This window comes from Rhineura floridana, chromosome 10 (genome assembly GCF_030035675.1).
Source record: "Rhineura floridana isolate rRhiFlo1 chromosome 10, rRhiFlo1.hap2, whole genome shotgun sequence".
NCBI lineage: Eukaryota > Metazoa > Chordata > Lepidosauria > Squamata > Rhineuridae > Rhineura > Rhineura floridana.
Genome location: NC_084489.1, coordinates 68788065 through 68809430, shown reverse-complemented (window position 1 = coordinate 68809430; position 21366 = coordinate 68788065). Strand labels below are relative to the sequence as shown.

The window sequence follows — 21366 nt, the reverse complement described above, 5'->3', positions numbered from 1 at the left end:
GAAAACCACCTGGGATAGACAATTGTTTGTTCTTAGAAAAACTTCTGTTTTTGTTTCTTTTTGTGTTTTTAATGGCTCAGATAACTTAATCTCAGTTTTCTTTGCTGTTTGAATCACTATACCTTTAATGATAAAATGCACAGGGGAGCCAGGTTTGGTGTAATGAATTTACTGTGTATAACCGAAATGCAACAAACTCCACAGGGGTCAGACAACAAGTGGATACTCCATTAAAAAATCAATCAGGGCCACAATTATATAAAATTATTCTGCCCTGACTGTATAATCTTAATAGTATTTTGTTTGCATTGTATTTTGCTCAAAGTCTTGAAGTATTTTGTTCACATTGATTAGAAGGCAAACAAATTAATGTAGCTTAATTTTTCATTGAACAAATTGAATTAATATGGCCATTTTTATACAGTGCTCCCTTGCCTTATTGCAATACTATCTTGTGTAAAGCAAGATTCCTTTAGCCATTCCTGGTGTATCCTTGGAAGCCACAAAACAGGACACTATTTTAGAAAGGGAGGTTTTTAAGAGTGCCCAAATACATAGTAAATATTTCTGTGGTAATATATTGGGTAAGTGGAGTAAGTATCACACATGGCTGGCAGGTGCAAATAAAGTCCTATACTAGAAAGTACTCATGTAATATGAGCATCTTTTTAATATAGAAGCACCTTCCATCCAATTCATAATAGATATATCAGTGGACCTGATGTTCAATGGGGTACGATTGCCCCTAAAGGACCAGGTCCGCAGCCTGGGGGTCATTCTTGACTCCCAGCTGTCCATGGAGGCTCAAGTCTCGGCTGTGAGCAGGGCAGCGCTGTATCAACTGCATCTGATACGGAGGCTGTGCCCCTACCTTCCCAACCATTTGCTCCCGCCGGTGGTACATGCCCTGGTCACCTCTCGCCTAGACTACTGTAATGCGCTCTACGTGGGGTTACCCTTGAAAACGGTCCGGAAATTGCAACTGGTACAGAATGCAGCGGCTCGTATGATCAAAGGTAGCCGCTGATAAGATCATATTACTCCAGTTTTGAAGGAGTTACATTGGTTACCGGTTGTTTATCAGGCCCAATTCAAGGTGTTGGTTTTGACCTTTAAAACCCTATACGGTTTGGGCCCAGTTTATCTGAAGGAGCGCCTCCAGCACCGTCAGGGATGCCGCTCGACAAGATCAGCCTCTCAAGACCTTCTCTCAATCCCACTGGCTAAATCAGCTAGGCTGGTGAGGACCAGAGAGAGGGCTTTCTCAATATTGGCCCCCACCCTATGGAACTCCCTCCCAAATGATCTCCGACATGCCCCCTCTATGATGAGCTTCCGCCGGACTTTAAAGACTTGGCTCTTCAGGCAGGCTTTTGGGGTGGGTTGAAACTTTTACTGTATGTTTTAAAAATTTTAATGCTTTTGGTATGCTTAATTATTAATGTCTAATGTATTATTCTGTTTTGTATGTCGCCCAGAGTGGCTGGGTAACCAGCCAGATGGGCGACTAATAAATCCAAGAATAAATAAATAAAATAAAAAATAGAATGGTGGCATTTTAGGTCTCTACATAGAAGAAACTGGGGAATAGAGACAGTGCAGTTGATTTATTTTATTTTAATTTGCTAAGGGCTTATGGGACTAGTTTTACTACATTTTAACCATTGCTGGGTAGTTACGTAATTCCCTTTTAAGTGAAATCGTATGATACTCATCTATGAGAAGGAGAGAGAGAAGGTGTTATACCTACAGAGAGGGTACTAGCACAGGATTGTTCAGCTCCTGTGTCTGTTTTATCTTTCCAAGGATTCTTGCTGGAATCTCTTGGCAAAATCTGAAGACTTACTGCTGGGACAGGTAGCATGAAACAGACTATAATAATGAAATGCACGGAGGAGCCAGGTTTCCATACTTATAAATTTAAGTTCCTTATGGAGCCACTTTAAATTGTTTAGTAACATCACAGAAGCATGATAGGGATAGGTTATTATACCATTGATCAGTGATGGCATGGGCCCTATGCAATAGGTGCCTATGAATCATCCTCAAGGCAGCACTCTTCTGCAGCCTGCTAACTGAGGAAAGAACAACATCCTCCAAGTAGCAATATATTGCAGATTGAATGGTGGAAAATTGTGACATTACCGAAACAGAATTGCTTCCTTAAGAGAAAATGTCTGGATCGCATGCAACAAATGAAAAAACTACTACACATTTATTGCACTAAAAATTTGATTTTCAGGAAAGGCCTTAAAGAAGAGTTTTGAGGCACAAAAGCTTACATTCCAAACATTTATAATCAGTATATAACGTACGTGCATTCTTGTCCATCAGTCCTTTTAGCAATGTGTATTAATTAAATACTAACCGGAAAAAAATAGATCTTTCTTTTTTCCGAAAAGAAATGCTTGTTTACTTGTTAACCACTTCTTAAGTATTTGTTGTCATAGTTTAGGACAGAAAAAATGCAGTTGGCAGGATTTGGCTCCAAAGAAGAAGCTGGAATGACATTATCTGCAGGAATAGCTAGATTTTGGAGGATTTTATAAAAATCCTATCTAAAAATATTTAGAGCTCCTCCTTTGTTGACTTGCAAAGGGCGTTAAAATTAGTAGAGGTGCTAAAGATTGGTCAGTCTCCAAAAGTTGTGTTGTGTTTGTGCATTTATAAATGTGTATACATCCCCATACCCCTAATAGCCAACATTTGAAAAACAAATCTACCCTCTTTGGTATTTATTATTTGAAAAAATTGCTACACTTTTGCTTGTTCGTCAAAGAGATAGTTATGTAGTGATCCTGTTACTATCTTTCTCTTTGCACATTTAGTCATTGGGAATCAGTCCTTCACATCTCCAGAACCAGAAGTGGGAGCTCCCCACGCTAGCTTTGTGGGTGTTGATAGAAGGCCTTGCATTCCAAACCCAAGTGTGATGACAATAGAGGCAGACATTTGCCAAGTAGAATGTCTGTATCAGCTCATGGGATTGAAAATGATGACTGCAGCAAAGATTTCCAGTCTCACTTTCTAAGTGCAATGTACATTGTGCAGAATCTTCAGTTGTAAAGGTGGCATTATAACTCAATTTTATTTTTAAGGTCTTATTCACTAATAGGCAAAAAACCTTGTGGTTTAAGATTGTACCTATAGCCAACAGATATTTCTATCAAACTGTAAAAAGCAGGGAAATTGGGCACCTATAGTGAATGCACCAGGGGAGCAGGAGACCTGACTTCCTCTCTGAGATATTGTACTGCCCTACAAATCTGTCAAAATCCAAACACAATTTGTGTTGGTCTTTTACAGTCCAATCCACTTCCTGAGTAGCTTGGAAGAATTGGATAATGTGCCTCTGAGCATATGGTGAGTGGTGGCAACACCTGCAGTCAGCCCAAATAACAGAAGCAAGACATGTGATGTACTGATCTTGTTTTAGCAGGAAGGAAGCAACAATATTAAAACAGTTGATATTGTTCAGATAGTCATTTTAAATATATTAGATTTACTTTGCAATTTTAGTGACATTTCCTATAGTAAATCATTCTCTTTTACTTCTGTTTCGGTGAATATGTGAAGTACAGCAACACTTTGCAACACTAGAAAAAAGCTCCAAAAACAATTGTGGAATAATGGCACTGACTGCTCTGCAGAATAGTTTCCAATGGAAATGAGGAGTATGTCAGTTTGCACAAGATAAAACAGTGGGAGGTGAAATATATTCTAGCAAAATTCTAGGTGTGCTCTGTTTGTAATTCACCGTGCCCCACCTTTCCTTAAATGGAATAGTTTAAGCATAGCACGCTAAAAACATGCATGTTGGGCAGGCCAAGTTTGTTTTTTCCAACAGCTAGATTCATTGCTTAAGTAGCAACATATTGTAATCTGTCTGATTTTACATCAAACTGCAGTTTCAGATTCAACTGTTAATGCACCCAAAATAGAAATAGAGCATAACCTCCAGTTTGAAACACAAAAGGCTGTGTTCACCATCATATGACACTGACCAATAAAAAGGCTTTGAAATTAATAAAAATAAATTTGACACAGATTTCTAGGATGAATAGTGAGAGAAATATAATTTTCTAGGTTAGATTCTCTGTAGAAACAGTAGTAACACAAAAAAGAAGCAAAGTAAGAAGAACACCAGCAAACATACAAAAATGTAATTCTTCCATCTTGGAGATGGCAGGTGTTGCCACCACTCACCATATCCTCAGAAGCACATGTTACCTCATGAGAGGAAAGAAGGGGATGGGAAGGGGAAGGGAGAGAGAAGGGGAAAGAGGTAGGGGATAGGAGGGAGGAGGAGAGGAGGGCAGGTTTGATCATTTGCATGCTTTTTGAGTTCAGTGGGATTTACTCCTGTGCAATCATGCTTAGGATAAGTGAAACTTGCATGGGGGAGGGGCGAGGGGAGGAGGAGGGCAGGAAAGGGGGGAGGAGAGGGGGAGGGGAGGAGATTGGATGGATGGGCACTGGGCAGAGGGGGAGCCCCTTTCCGTTCCGAAAGGAAAACATTGTGAACAGTATCATTCTTTTTCAGGGTTTTCCCCACCTTTAGTTCTACAGCAGGCACATGTAGCCTCCCACCCAAATTTAAACCAAAGCTGTCCCTGGCCACATCCACACCAGACTTTTATTTCACTTTACACAGTCATGGCTTCTCCCAAAGAATCCTGGGAAGTGTAGTTAGTGAAGGGTGCTGAGAGTTGCTAAGAGATGCCTTGTTCCACTCACAGAGCTTCAATCAGAGCAGCTGACTGTTAAACCTCTCTTGGCCACTGGAACTCTGTCAGGGGAATAGGAGTCTCCTCTCAGCACCCTTCACAAACTACACTTCCCAGGATTCTCTGGGGGAAGGCATGACTGTCTCACATGAAATCAAAGTCTGGTGTGGGTGTGGCCCCCTGATTAGGCAAACCCAGCAGCTGTGAGTCTGGCTTTTAGAATCAATCAATGATTGATTGATTGAGTCTGGCTTTTAGAATACTGACCTACGCAGAGAGCTGGACAGGGGGAGTGTGTCCCTGTTGGTTCTACTGGACCTCTCAGCGGCTTTCGATACCATCGACCAAGGTGTTCTTCTGGGCCGCCTTGCCGGGATGGAACTTGGGGGCACTTTGTTGCGGTGGCTCGGCTCCTTCCTGGAGGGACGAACCCAGAAGGTGGTGCTGGAGGATTCCTGTTCGACACCTTGGCCATTGACATATGGGGTCCCTCACGGCTCAGTTTTGTCCCCCATGTTATTTAACATCTACATGAAACCACTGGGTGAGGTTGTCCGGGGGTTTGGGGTTCGGTGTCATCAGTATGCGGATGACACCCAACTCTATTTCTCCTTTCCACCTAAAGCCAAGGAAGCTATCCTGATCCTGAACTGGTGCCTGGCATCAATGATGGACTGGATGAGGGTGTACAAATTGAAATTTAATCCAGACAAGACAGAGGTGCTCCTGGTTAGTCGAAAGGCAAATCAGGGAATAGGGATTCAGCCTGTGCTGGATGGGGTTACACTCCCCCTGAAGACACAGGTTCGCAGTTTGAGTGTGCTCCTGGGCTCAGCTTTGAACTTGGAGGCCCAGGTCTCTGCAGTGGCCAGGAGTGCTTTTGCCCAGCTAAGACTGGTGCGCCAGCTGTGCCCGTTCCTGGAGATGCCTGATTTGACTACAGTGATGCATGCCTTGGTTACATCCCGTTTAGATTACTGTAACGCTCTCTACGTGGGGCTGCCTTTGAAGACTGTTCGGAAACTTAAACTGGTACAAAGAGCTGCAGCCAGAGTGCTAACTGGGGCTGGTTACAGGGACCATACAACCCCCTTGTTACGACAGCTCCACTGGCTGCCAGTTTGTTTCCGATCACAATTCAAAGTGCTGGTTTTGACATATAAAGCTCTATACACCCTAGGTCCAGTCTATTTGTCAGACTGTATCTTCCCATATGAGCCTGCCCGGGCATTGAGATCCTCAGGAGAGGCCCTTCTCTCAGTCCCAACACCTTCGCAAGCGCGATTGGTGGGGATGCGAGATAGGGCCTTCTCGGTGGCTGCCCCCAGGTTCTGGAACTCTCTTCCTAGGGAAGCACGAATGGCCCCTTGCTATCCTTCCATTGGCAGGCAAAGACTTTTTTTATTCCGACAGGCTTTTGAACTAGAAGATGTTTAAGATAGGGCCTCATAAGGTCTGTTGTATTGTTCTACGGTCCTATTCTTAATGTCTTAAATTGTCTTAGTATCTTAAGTGTATGTTTTATGGTTTTAATGTCGCGAATAGTTTAATTCTATTTTAATTGTATATTTTTGTATGTTTTTTTTACCTATGTGTAGTTTTTATTTGTAAGCCGCCCTGAGTTCCAGTTTTGGAAAAAGGGCAGGGTAAAAATAAAGATTCATTCATTCATTTATTCACAGTTGGTTCTTACTGAGCATGGCCAAAATTATCATTGAGTTCAAACTAAAATTTCTTAAATTAATTAAAAATCAGCCAGGCATTTTTTTAACTTTTAAACTGCAGAAGTGAAGGTCAGAGTATGGGGCAAGGTCAATAATAGGATTCCAGGAACTCTGTGAACATGGCTGATTTTTAATGAATTTCAACAGATTATGAGAACTCTGACAGAAAAAAGTCCAAAAGGGGGCTGGGTTTTCTTTCTTTTTACACTTTGAACTCTCGATTCTCTCTGACTGTTTCGTGTATCACCATGAAAATTTAGAGGGTTGTTAACAAAGCATTTAACAACCTTAAATATTGGACATTAAATATTAACAACCTTAAATATTAACCCTTAAATATTAGACAGGCACCATCTCTGTTATCTTTTTGGCGCCTATTGAAGACCTTCCTCTTTCAACAAGTCTTTTAAGTTGAGACCTTGTCCCAGTCTGCTTCTGTGTTGGAATTGCTTTTCAATATGTTTTTAAAACTTTTTTTTAAAACCAATGTTTTTAACCTTTTTTTAAAAAAAGTCTTGAAAGCTTTTAAAAAATTTTTTTTTAAAGATGTTTTGTTTTAATGTATTTTAAAGTCTTTATGATGGTTAAAGTGTTTTTAGTGCTTTTGTTTGCCGCCCTGGGCTCCTGCTGGGAGGAAGGGCAGGATATAAATAAAAAAATAAATAAGTGTTTCTGAGTTCAGGACTATAAGTTTTGTAAGGTTTTGTTTTGAAATGAGCTTATGGGAAGGATCAGAATGGCATGGGGGGGTGTTTTCAATTTAACATTGCGGAATGCGAAAAATCCATGCTGACTATAGTATACAGCCACTCTTGTGGCTGTATAATAAATGGCTAAAAGGAGTACAAATTTCTTTTCAAATCATTTGTACCATGACATGTAAGACTTCTGACTCAGAAATGATGTGGGAAAAGTTCCTCTCTTGGAACAAGAAGAAATGCTGAGTGAGATTTTAAAAGTTATAAACTTCACAGTCTCTGCTGGAAGCTACAATTCCAACAAATTACTTAGCTAAGGCTGCAGCTTCCAGCAAAAGGCGATTGTTGTTCACCCACCATGTAAAGAGAGAAACTAAAAACTGTGGGGGAAATATGCTACAATTTTGCAGTTGCAATGCAGATTAAAGTGCGGGTGGATGCTTATATGCATTTAACAAATTTTTAAAATATAAATAACTTAAAATAGTTTAAATTGCCTCTGTCTTAATTCTTTTTGCAATATCTTGCAATAAAATTCTTTCTCAGTTTAATCTACCAGTATGCAGTTACACTGTTACAAAATTATTCTACAGGAGCATATGATGTATCCCTCTTCCCAATATTCCTAAATCTCTTTGAATATAATGTTACAGACTTTAATATATTCCATACGTTTGCATATCATTACTTAATCTCATAGCATTATTGTTAAGTTTATAACATTCAGTTGTTCCCACATCTTCCCAATGAAGTTTTTTCTTTTGGTTTTTAATCTTCTTCCAAGACTTGGCAAAAAATTTTTTTCCTGTCGTTAAACTAGATAAGTCTTGAAACCAATATGCTGATAGGATACCAGACTTTGCATTGTTCAATAAACATGGCAAAGCACAGGGGCAGGGGACCTTTTCGGCTCCATGGCCAGATCCTTATTTAGGCTCCACATGATTTGGCAGGTGAGTTGTTCTGCCCACATGTCAAAATCCTTTTGCAGAGGTTCCCAAGCACTTGAGGAAGCTCGAGAAAGAACCTTGGAGTTGAAAATGCAGGCTCTCTTCACTCACTTCCTGGTTGGGGGGGGTCAAAAGGAAGGAAGAATTCTTCACTTCACTATCCCACACTCCCACCCTGTTGCAAGGGAGTGAAGAAAACCTGGATTTTAAAATGCAGGCATTTCTTCTCTTGCTTAGCCCAGCAGCTGCAATAGTGGCAGAAGGTGGGCTGGAATGAAAGAGTTCTTCCCTTCATCCTGTTGCCACCGCTGTCACTGCTAAGCGAGATAAGTACGCCTGCATTTTGAAGGGCAGGCTTTCATCTGTCACTTACCCCAGTGGTGACAGTGGGGGAGGTGGGAGGGTGGGGAGGGGAAAATTATTTCTCCCCTCCTTGTCCCCACCACTGCTGTTGGGGAAAGCCCGCTGGGAGGGAGAAGCGGTTTCCATTCAATGGATACCACTTCCCCCTCCTTGAGGAAGGCCCACTCCTACCATCCATCAGCTGATAGGCTGTTGGGATTGCGCCTTGCTCCAGCAAAGGAACACATGGGAGTCCTTGTTGAGCTGCCGATTGTTCCTTTGAAGCCTTGCCCTTACTTGCCCTATACCTGACATAATGTATGATGTCAGGTGTAGGGTGGGCAAGTGTGGCTTCCCCAAAATGGTGTTGGGGGCTAAATGGGGAGGCCTAGGGGCTGCAGTTGGTCCATAGGCCAGAAATTCCCCTCCCCTGTAATAGTGCCTCATTCTGGAAAATGTCATTAATCATATTTACCACCATAGCCTGAAATTATTTTGCATGGTGGCTCTTCCACCATAAATGGTAAAAATCTCCTTTACTCTCTTTGGAAAACCAGAGTTTCCCTTCCCCAATTTTTCTAGTGATTCTAGACTTCCACAGCAACCAGTGCCAATGACCAGCCATATATACATGTCATATAGTCAGATCAAACTTCTTGTATTATCCTACCCAGTTTTGTTTGTAATAGGTGTCACAATAAATTAGGTTTATTTAGGTTGTGGACATCGAAAGGATAAAATAGAATGTGTATACATTTAAATGTATATGAAAATGGATGTGCATTTCTTAACATATAAGGTATACTAATTTAAATATTGATATATTGTCCTGGAGGCCTTGGTCATCCTATAATGGTAATTTTCTGTATTGGCTGTGAGAGCCTACTCCTCTCAGAGATAACACAACCTTTCCTCATCTTCCTTTAGTGCCATTAAAGCTACAAGTCTTTTGCTGTAAAAAAGTATACTAATGAATAGAAATGTTACAACAAGAACAGAAGTCTTGTGTTTTCCCTTCATCATGCATCATCCATTTTAATTAGAGGAAAGGGTAGTGAGCACAGTGACAAGAGGGGGGAATTAAAATCATTAATTGATGTCAAGCTGAAGAGAGGCTGCTAACATGAATTTAGTGACAGCAGGAACGAAATTAACCTTATTACTTTATTTAGAGCATTAGTTTATTTAATATTTTTGTCTATGCAAATCCAGAGAGCTTTATTTATGACAATGGCAAAGGACAAATAATTCATTAAAATGTGAATATTCATTATTTCACAGCAATGAATCTTACAAGAAACTCACTGTTTTTAGAACATTCATTAAAGTTGGGAGGCATGTACCTTAGTGTGCTTGCTGTTTTATTTTCAGAGCCAAAATTCTTACATTTTTCTAAATGAATAGGTGGCATTGCTCATATGGTTTGATTTACTCACCACATGTGCTAAGAAAACCACCTGATAGAGAAAATGCATCAAATGGCATTACCGTTCACTTTAAAATGGATAGTAGAATAGCCAGCAAAACACCTTTGTTACAATTTTACATAATAATGGTAATTGGGAAAGTGATTGTATTCATTTTGTCAGTGAAAGTAGGGTCAAATAACAGCAAAGATTTAATGGAAAGCATACTAACTTACTCTTGAAAGGACAATAGCACCATCCTTGCAGATAATTTGTGACCTCAGGGGTCATGATAAAAGAATAGTGAGAGTGTTGTCTTCCAGTAAAGGCCATCTGGAGCTATTAAAATATCAGATGGAGTCAGGGTTTCAACAGCAAGATGCTCTTCTAGTGTATTTCCAGAATTCCCAAGTAGACCATAATATTTTTACTGGGAAATCTACACTTTGTTTCTCCAGAGCAAAATATTTTCATTGCATTTGTAGACTAGAAAAAGAGACTTGGAAGTGGAACTCACTAACAATATTTTACTTTGGTAATTTTTATTGTTATATTCTTCTGAATCCTATTGAACACATGATTACTTGCACTTTGGCCACGTTTGACACTTACAGTTGTGCACGGACCACCCTATTTGTCGGCGAAGGAAAGACAAAGATCTGTACACCGTGTAATGCATCCTAGTTCTCAGTCTTCTTAGACATCTCCTTCGGTTTTTAAGCTTCTACTGGTTATCCGCCTTACAAAATGGCAAAAATTGAAAGCCTTCACTGATGTCTAGAACAAAATTTATTTAAAGGTATCTTTCAAAATAGTAACAGTGGCAATTAATGGGAAGCTGTTTGATTGTTGTACTGCCACCTCATTTCACACGTTACAGTAATAACTTATTTTCCTTCACAAGTACGCTCCGTAGCATCTCCAGGTTGAGCTGGAATGGAAAATGCCCCTAGCTTGAAAAGATCCACTGCTTGCCAATATAGATGATGATGATGAACTAGATGGACTAGTGGTCAGACTTGATATAAGGCAGCTTCCTGTGTTCCTGTGACCTTTTACAGAGATTGAGAGACATGGCCTTTGCTCTTGAGTGGCAGGCCTAACAAGCCATGGCTTGCTATATTACGAGATTTAAAGAACTGACTAAATCCAGTCACACCCAACTGGTTCCTCTTTGCAGAATCAGGGCAATTTATGGGGTCACGAGTACACAAGTCAAAAAGCAAACTGGGCAGGTAAACCTCAGCAATTGGTACATGAAAGAGGTTGGAGCAGAGGGTTCCCTATTGCAGTCGTGTTCAGGTTCTGTTTTGGTGATCTCCTGGAATTCATTAGATGCTTATTGAGGGTATCTTGGCAAGAAGATCAGTAACGGAAGACACATCTCATACAAACTTATGAAGCTGCCTTATAGCAAGCTAGGAAACTGGCACATTCTACAAAGTATTGCCTCTTCTGTCTGGCAGTGGCTTTCCAGAATCTCAAGCAGAGGGTCTTTTTCCACCCTGCTACAGGAGAATGCAGGATAGAGAACCTGTGACCTTCCAGAGGCTGCTGGACAACAGCAATCTTAATCCCTGACCATGGGCTATATTGGCTGGTGCTAATAAGAGTTGCAATTAAAGAATCTCTGGCAGAGGTGTAGTCATCCAGGGTTGCAGGGGGTTGTAGAACTGGTACTTTTTTGGGAGCAGGTTCCCAGCCAGATACCTATGCATGCGCCAGTCAGCATGAAAAGGGAGTGTGTTAGCTATTGAGAAGAGTCCTAGTCCTTTTGTGCTGATTTGAGCCAAGCAGAGTGAAAGGAGGCGAGTCAGCCACTGAGAAGACTCCTCTCAGTAGCTAACACACAGCCTCCCTTTCATGTTAACTGGCTCCTAGGGATGTCTGGAGTGTGGATTCGCAAGATGACAGGGAGAGCAAGGGTGACAAGTGAGAAAATGGGTGTGGCTGTGAGGGGGCATGGCATGACTATCATGAAAGGACCCTGCACTTCTGAATTTGCCACTACACTATTGAGAAGGCCATAGGTTCCCTATATCTGCTTTAACTAGAGAAGCTAAGCACTGAAGCTGGGTTCTTTCAAATGCAAAGCATGTGCCCCTAAGCTCTGACTCCTTCCTAGAAGATAACTTGCCCACCAAATAGTTTTTCCCTGCAAGGGAGTGTTGGATGTGCATTAAGTTACATTTTTTGGTACATGTGGGGTGATAGACCCAGCAGGCTTAGATTAGAGGTGCAGCAGAGAATATGCCCCAGAATCATATCTAAAGTTCCTTGGCAGTGTAGAAAAAGCTGTCAGAAGGTAGAAGACTTCTAAAAGCATAGGAAGACTTGGACAGAATGTTCCAACAATGTTTTGTGTGTGAGAGTGAGTTCATTAGTCACATCTTAATTTAAATTGTATAAATGTAAATGTAATTCCTCCAAGTCGATTCCGAGTTATGGCGACCCTATGAATCGCGTTTTCATGGTAAGCGGTATTCAGAGGTGGTTTACCATTGCGTTCCTCTGAGGCTGAGGGGCAGTGACTGGCCCAAGGTCACCCAGTGAGCTTCATGGCTGTGTGGGGATTCGAACCCTGGTCTCCCAGGTCATAGTCCAACACTCAAACCACTATACCACACTGGCTCTCTTAAATTGTATGCAGGACTTAAACTCTACATCCAATGTTTAGAAAGGAAGGCAATCAATTCTAAGGCTCGTAGACTTGAGTGGAATTGTTTACATGATATGTACGAGAGAAGTCAGTGTGAATTTCTGCCAAGCAGAAGATCTCTTAGTTTTTACCCAGAATAGTTAAATACTTACATTTCAGGGGAATGTGAATGCCAGGCGTAGGGATGTTATGGAGAACCAACTGTGCTCCCCCAGCATATCATACGTCACCCTAGGAATGCAGGAAGCTGCTTTATATTGGACCAGACTATTGGTCCATCTAGCTCAGTATTGTCTACACTGACTGGCAGCAGCTCTCCTTGGTTTCAGACAAGACGTCTCTCCCAGCCCTACCTGAAGATGCTGGGGGTTGAACCAATGACCTTCTTGCATGCGAAGCAGATACTTAAACATGGAGCCACAGCCCTTGCTTTTAAGTGAGGCTCTACTTTCTAAAGTTGTATTGGGCAAAAAGGTAGAAGTGAGGTAAATTCCCCAATGGAACTGACTGGAACCACATGGGTTATACCCTGCACTGCCCTAGACAGCAGCCCCACTTGTGGACCGCTTCAGGCTTCTGAATGATCTGCTAGACTCCATCTCTGCCAAGATGGCCCTCCTGAGTGCATTCCTGTGCTACCCCTACTGCTGGTCTTTTTCCATGTCCACATCGTTCCTTCTGCCAAAGGGCAAGGAATTTAGCCAAGCAACTCAATTCAGCCAATTAATAAATTATTATTGAATTTATTAAATCCTATTAAAATTTTAAACTATTAAATCCTTGTCCAGATGAAGGAACACCAGGAGGAAGGTGAAAAGCACACTTTCCCAACAACCACTCATAGCCAAGCTACAGAATCCTTTTCAGGTCCTACAAAACAACAAAAACAACAACAAAAAAACCCATCTAGAATCCAGTGTGCTGTTTTTCCCATGTGGTGGTGGTAGGTTTGCCAGTCCACCTTCCTGAACTGATAGCTGATAGAAGCAGAAACAGGGTTTCTCCAGTTTCCCAGTACCATAAAACCCAAAGGGCTTGGGGTGATAAAGGTCTGAAGCCTCAAAATGCAAGGCCCACTCAGTACAGCTCTTCCCCCCCCCCCATAGCAGATGAGGGACCCTCTTAATATTAATACCAAATATCCATTTAGGGATGATTCATTCTAATATGCAGTTATTGGAACGGAGCAGCTCTTATTGCTATTAAATTGAACAGTGCCGGAAAACCTATCAAATTCTCCAACTTGCACCACAGGAGTCCAATACTTTGCAGCTAAAAGCGCTTAAACATCATGTTTACTCTATTTTTTTTTAAGGCAGGAGCAATTATCTGAATAATCAAAGGGATAGCAGATAGTGAATTCTCCACATGTGTCTCAGACTTATAGAGTTACTCAAGCTGTAACATGCATTTCTAAGGTGCTTACGCCCCCAGTCATTTTGATGCAGTGTGCTTTTACACCGTATACCACCACCGCCCACAGAAATGCAGTAAGGGGAATTTTGTGTTGTTGTCTCACTCAGTAAATGTCCAAAGGCTATGCTATATCAGCCACCACACCAGCTGAATTCTAATTATTCGGCTCTGGTTTTTATTCCACATTTCAACAGCATGTGAGTAGACTACTCTAGCTGCTGGAATCAGGTCCTTTACAGTGACCGAGGCGTATCTTGGCCATCAGGTCTGGAGTTTGATTTGATTTTAGACAGGGATGCAATGCACACCTTTTTTGGGTTACCCCCACCCTAGTAATCAATAGATGCCATTTTTATTTGTTTGTTTGTTGATTATTTGATTTCTATACTGCTCTTCCAGCAGGAGTTTTTGCCTTGCTCTTTGATTTCATAATTGTTATTTTGATTATTATTACATTTAATCTTTGTAAGCTGTTTTGAGCTTTAGAAAAGCAGCATAGAGTTCTATATGAAGTGTGTTCCCAGAAAATGTTGAAGCTAGTTCCGAGGAAGTAGGCTGCATCTAACTGTGTACACCACAAATACCTTTAATGCAGTTCCCACCCGAAAGAATCCTGGGAACTATAGTTTGTTAAGGGTGCTGGAAATTAGCTCTGTGAGGGGTAAACTACAGTTCCTATAAGTTTTTGGTGGGGGGAAAGTCTTTTGAATGTGTTTTAAAGGTATGGTGTGTACATAGCTAATGAAGTCAAAACATCTTAAGAACATAAGAACATAAGAAGAGCCTGCTGGATCAGGCCAGTGGCCCATCTAGCCCAGCATCCTGTTCTCACAGTGGCCAACCAGGTGCCTGGGGGAAGCCCGCAAGCAGGACCCGAGTGCAAGAACACTCTCCCCTCCTGAGGCTTCCGGCAACTGGTTTTCAGAAGCATGCTGCCTCTGACTAGGGTGGCAGAGCACAGCCATCACGGCTAGTAGCCATTGATAGCCCTGTCCTCCGTGAATTTGTCTAATCTTCTTTTAAAGCCATCCAAACTGGTTGCCATTACTGCATCTTGTGAGAGCAAATTCCATAGTTTAACTATGCGCTGAGTAAAGAAGTACTTCCTTTTGTCTGTCCTGAATCTTCCGACATTCAGCTTCTTTGAATGTCCACGAGTTCTAGTATTATGAGAGAGGGAGAAGAACTTTTCTCTATCCACTTTCTCAATGCCATGCATAATTTTATACACTTCTATCATGTCTCCTCTGACCCGCCTTTTCTCTAAACTGAAAACCCCCAAATGCTGCATCCTTTCCTCGTAAGGGAGTCTCTCCATCCCCTTGATCATTCTGGTTGCCCTCTTGTGAAAGCACACAGCCTCCTTTAGGTCTGTTTTCGTGCACACTTCCATCATCATTGGAACTACTTTCCTATGGCGCAATGCATTGCTGCTAAGGTTTGCATGTGGATTAAGCAACTGTATAAAACAGTTGTGCTGTTCTTTCCCACCAAAAGGGGAACAATTGAGTGGGAAAGACCCACACATTTGACTTTGCTGGTGTTCCAGTATTACACCCACATGAGATCACAACAAGGAGGAACAGCTCCTGTGCCTTTGCAGCTATGTGTGGAAGAGCCTCTTAGCTTCTAAGGTGCCACAGAGCTATTTGTGTTCCTGACATGCAGAAAAACAAAGCTGGTCTCCTAGAATATTAAAATACGGGATGGAAATAATTATATATTTCATGCACACTTCCAGTATCATAGGAACCACTTTCCTATGGCACAATGCATTGCTGCTAAGGATATTAATATATATATATATTAATTACAAAAGCCCTCCTTACCCCTCTTTGCCCATCATCTTTCACCTTCCTTTAGAATCGAATGTGCCATTTTCAGACCCAGTTTGTTTTTAAACTTCGTAAAGGAATCTAATGTTAATTATTTCAGAGTCTATGTACATACATATTTTTAAAAACCCTGCTATATCAGCTTTGATCATTAGAGTTATGAAAATGCATTGCATAATGCATTGCATAAAAATGCTTGAAAACTATAAATATGCCAGCACTAAGGGGGTGTGGGGGTGTTCTGTTGAAACGGTTTAATCAGGGAGATGAATGGGCCAATTGCTTGATCATGGTGGTTCCCAAACTTTTTCTCCCATGGACCACATGAAAATTTCTGATGGTCTTGGTGGCCTACTTAATGATTTTTCTGCTTCTTGTACCAATTCTAATGCACTGTGCTAGGTGCTATACACTTTTTAATGGTATTTTTATTCTTTAATTTCTTATGTTGTGTTTTATTAATTCAAATTGTAACACAATAAGATGCAATATAAGAAATAAAGAAGCAGTAAAACACAATAAAAATCAATATGAATATTTAATGCAGACATACCACGGACCACCTGAATGAAGCTCGCAGACTGCTGATGGTCCACGGACCACAGCTTGGGATCCCCTGCTTTATCGCATACATCAGTCATAGTTTTGACATCTCTTTAAAGCCATCATTCAATCCATTTTCAGACGCTTTGCAGTGAAATGAAATCTGACCTTGTAGCTGGTGAAACAGTCCTTACCCCATGAGCACAAAATCAGGCTGGCGCCACTCAGCACAGTTTTTTATGTCACTTTGGTTGTGTGGATTTGCTGTGGCTGCTCTCTGGATAGTAATCTGCTTTCCAATGATTATATTCAACCTTCTTGTGCCCTAAGCTTATATCTGAAACTATAGCTGTGTATGCTGTCTGACAGTGCTTTCCTATGCATGTCTTCACAGCAGTAAGCCATAGTGAGTTCATGGTACTTTCTCTCAGTATGTGTTTATAGGATTGCAATAGGAGTCTCTGTCTTGCAAACTGTCACACATGCACGCTGACTATAGCAGGCAGAGCTTCATACGCAGATTGAGTTATCCTCTGCTTGCATGGGTAGTGGAGGAGCTCTGCTTGTACAGGTAGAACTAGAATTTACCCATTGTGTCAGTGGAAAAGTCTGACCAACACTGGATTTTGAGATGCTACTGTTTTAAGAGTTGACTGGGCAAATATTTTATTGTGGGGAAACCTTAGTGCACAAAATTAAAAAAAAAATCATTTTGCAAGGAGCATTTTGCCCATTTCACAGTTGCTACCAAGTGTACATTCAATATGGAGTTGCAACCAATTACAATTTGGGAGGGATCATGGCTTTGTGGTAGAGCGTTTGTCTTACATGCAGAAGGACCCAGGTTCGATTTCTCATATCTCCAGTCCAAAGGATCAGGTAACAGATAAGGGGTAGTTCTCAGCCTAAGACCCTGGAAAGCTGATGTCTGTTAGCCAACATGGTACCCTCCAGATGTTGTTGAAATCCAACTCCTATCAGCCTAGGCCAGCATGGCCAGTTGTCAGGGATGATGGGAGTTGTATTATTTATCTATTTATTACATTTATATTCCATCTTTCCTCCAAGGAGCTCAAGGTGGCGTACATGGTTCTTCTCCCTCTCTTCATTTTATCCTCACAACAATCCTGTGATTAGGTTAGGCTAAGAGACCATGATGGGCCCATGGTCACCCAGCAAGCTTCATGGCTGAGTGGGGATTTGAACCCTGGTCTCCCAGGTCCTAGCCTGACACTCTAACCACTATGCCACTTTGGTATAGTTGTAATCCAACAACATCTGGAGGATGCCACATTGGTTACCACATTGGTAGACAACAGACACAAATAATGTGATCTGATAAAAAGCAGCTTCCTAAGTATAGTGTCCTGACCAATATTCCTCTATCACACATATTGACAAATAGGTTCTTGTCAGATCCACATTTTACATTGCAAATTTGTACATGCACATCTTAGTCAAGCACCTAAAATGGAATGTGTTGAGAGGCCCTTAGTTTCTGAAAGGAAATCTCTAATCATTTCTCGCCATAATACTTTTATATTAAGCATTATCTAAATTACATTCAAATGTCTGCAATACATAATTCACAGGAGAATCTGGCTGCAAAACATGGAGATGCTTACTTCATTAATTATAGGTAATACTCAATGAGATATTTATACAGTCTATGAATGAACGATATTCTATCCTCAGTGAGTCAATGGAAAGTTTTCTATTGATTTAAATAAGGTCAGCTTTTATCGTTCTGGTATTCTGAGTTCTTTATAGAAACCATTAAGTAGGATTGCTAAAAGGCAATAAATAGTTTGTGACTGGATGAAGGGCAGAGTTAGATTAAATATAAGATAAAACCTCCACCATATGCTTTTAATAGTAAAGGATACTGAAACCTTTGGTTTGCAATGTGATATCATTACGGTGCGAAATACATCATCATGCAAACAGCAGTGATTAATAATTACCACGTGCAACACAATCAAAGCACTTGTAGCTTTATGAGGCAAGCTGCAACCTACATATGGCAGGTTTTTTGAGTGACAGCATTTAAAGATTGTGCAGATTTTACCTACTCAAGAAAGCATGTTGAATATCCAGACTAAGGGAGTTCCAGGGTTACAACAAACAGCATAATAAAACAAAACCTTCCAGTTTGGGAACTATCTTTTGTGTTCATGGAGGATAAGGCCACAGTGGCTATGTTCTACTTCCACTGTTGGAGGCGTTATACCTCTGAATACCAGTTGTTGGGAATCACAGGTGTGGAGAGTGCTCTTGTGCTCAAGTCCTGCTTATGGCCTTCCCAAGGACATCTGGTTGGCCACTATGAGAACAGGATGCTGGATTAGGTGGGTTTTTGTCCTGATCCAGCAGGGCTCTTTTGATATTCTTACATATAGAGAGCCCATGGCCAGCTCCCAATCTCACTGCTTAGAGAGAAGGGGGATGAGACGAATAACATACAAAAAGGTCATTGGTACTATCAGTGTGGTCAAATCATGATGCATGCAGCTGGCAAACCTCCAACTGCATATGTTATGCCTCTTTGGTCTCCCCACCATCTAGCATGATTTCTAAAGAGTAAGAAAATGTACTCCAGAAGTGCAGTTCAGGATAACGCCCCATGTATCTTGCAAAACCGCAGTCTAGCACTTTGTGATTAAAAATATTTGGGTGGCATTCAATGCCCGTCTTACTTAGAATAGATCCATTGAAGTTAATAGATTATTTTATTTTATTTATATCCAGCCCTTCCTCCCAGTAGGAGCCCAGGGTGGCAGATGTGACTAGCAGATACATTAATTTCAATGGGTCTACTTTGAGTAGGACATAGTTGAATACAACCATGTAGCTATAGCTTTTACCTACCCATGAACAGAAGTATTTTAGCACCCTACTTTCAAAAGTATTTCTAGCCTTATTTCTCATTTCCAGAATTCAAGCCAAGACTCGAGAATTTCGCGAGAGACAAGCTCGGGAACGAGATTATGCAGAGATCCAAGATTTAAACAGGACTTTTCGATGCGATGGTGACTCAATGTATGCTGGAATTGCTTCATATAATTCCTCCACAAATAGTGGCACAATGAACAATAGACCACAGAGCCCCAGGGAAGGGCCGACAGTTGAAGCATTATATGCCCAAGTAAAGAAAGCACGCAATTTGAAGTCTTCACCTGCAGACAGGTAGGCACCAGACTTCAGTCAATATTCTGCTTCCAATGTCTGGTTTGCAATTTCATTTTTTGGCCGTGGGAGGTGACTGTTCATCAACTGTAAAGCCAGAACTGCATTTTATTAATGGCTTTTTAAAAGCCTTTGTAGAGAAAAATATTGAATTCACACAAATCAAGTCATAATGGAATGAGCAGTACAATATTTTCAGATGATTCTAACACAATTCATCATCTTCTGGAAATGCTTTTGGACCCAAATTGCACTGTTTAGTATAATTCAAATTAAACTCACACTTGAAACAGCCTCTGGTTCAATTATAGGCAATCCTAGTAATATGCTGTGGTGTATCTGATCTTGGTTCTCTGGGCCAGTGTCTGGGAGAATATTGCCTTTTTTGTTTGTTTGCTTGATTTTGGAGGGTGGGGTGGTATTAAACAGAATACTTTTGGCTGCTATTTCTTGACCCCAAGTTGGATCTCTCTGTCAGCCCTATGACTGCTTCACACACACGCTTTGCTTCCCAATATATCCAGTGTGAGAGGGTCAAAATCCATGAGTCCATTAATCTGTAAGCTGTAGAATCTACTGTTCACCTTCTCATTATATGGGCAGAATGCAGTTTGTCCATTAACACTGGGCCACAGCTGTATAATTATGCTTAATATTCCTGTAGACAGGACCAGTCTGGCAGTAGTAGTGCTTCAAGCCCGTTGTTGAATCTGCCAGACCCAGCTTTGCTCTCCCTTCTTTGTCTATCATTCTTGGTGCCTCAAGAAATGACACTACTTTCCCCAGAAGGTTATCTCGTGCTATTTAATTTCTAATACAATTATTATGTGGCACAGTGGGTTAGCTGTGTGTAATGCCAAGAAAAAAAAAGACATTTGGACCAAAGGTTGTTTTGAACGTTTTTATTGAACACAACTATAAGGAAACCTGTCCAGAATGTGAGTGTGTCATTGCTGAGAAAGCCATGTTAAATATTTTCCAGGTTTTCAATCTAAACATTGTGCTTGATGTGAGGCCACAAAAAGGATTTGTCTTAAAGTGCATTTTGTTTTGCATTAAATCATAGACTGATGGACCATTCTACCAACAGCTAGCTCTAGGTTTCAGGGCCCTTGGCAGGCCTTCTTCTATATGAGTGCCCCCCCACCAGGTTTGTTTTAATTATTAGCATCAGCAGCTTCTTTGTGTCCACAGTTTTGTTTTCCACACAATGCCCTAATCAGAGCTTGGAAAAGTTACTTTTTTGAACTACAGCTCCCATCAGCCCAATCCAGTGGCCATGCTGGCTGGGGCTGATGGGAATTGTAGTTAAAAAAGTAACTTTTCCAAGCTTCTGTCCTAGATGTTGCATACTTCCAAAACTGCAGCAGCCACATGGCTATCCTATGCTTATGGCAGCTACTGTTTTGTTTTTCCGTAATGCTCCAGAACAATGCAGCATCAAGAACATTGGGGGAGGGGACAAATGCCCATCACCAGCCACTTTCCGGCCACCAGAGCTCTGTGCTCAGGGAGTTGGAATGTGAGAACAGGCAGGCCAACACGGGTGCAGCGGAACCTGTTCTGGTGCAGAGGCTTTGGAAACTGCCTGAAGATGTTGCTGGGCCTGATTCAAGCTATGGTGGATTCTGCAAGCAAGCTGATAGCCAAAAAAATCCCTTTTTATGTTAAGAAAATGCCAATCAGTTATGAAGGGCAGAAAGTGTACTAGCAGGATACTTTTAAATTGCAATGGACTCCTAAGGCTGCAGTGAAACAAGCACATCAGCTCTAGCGAACATTCCTGATGGCTAGGGATGGTGGGAGTTGTAGGTCAGCAACAGCTGGAGGGCCTAAGGTTCCCCACACCTGCCTTCTAAGGATTAAGAGATCTTGCCCTC

General features: G+C 41.3%; 1 protein-coding gene across 6 annotated transcripts in view; it reads left to right on the top strand.

The window, feature by feature from the left end:
- The window catches only part of PARD3 (par-3 family cell polarity regulator), a 770287-nt gene that overhangs the window by 587372 nt on the left and 161549 nt on the right, over window positions 1-21366 (top strand). For 5 of the 6 annotated variants that reach the window (XM_061585584.1, XM_061585585.1, XM_061585583.1 and 2 more), the window contains one exon: window positions 19235-19486. The exons of the other annotated variant lie outside the window; for it this stretch is intronic. In XM_061585584.1, coding sequence (XP_061441568.1) covers window positions 19235-19486 — 252 coding nt within the window. The remainder of the gene's footprint in view (window positions 1-19234; window positions 19487-21366) is intronic. 6 annotated transcript variants of the gene reach the window in all.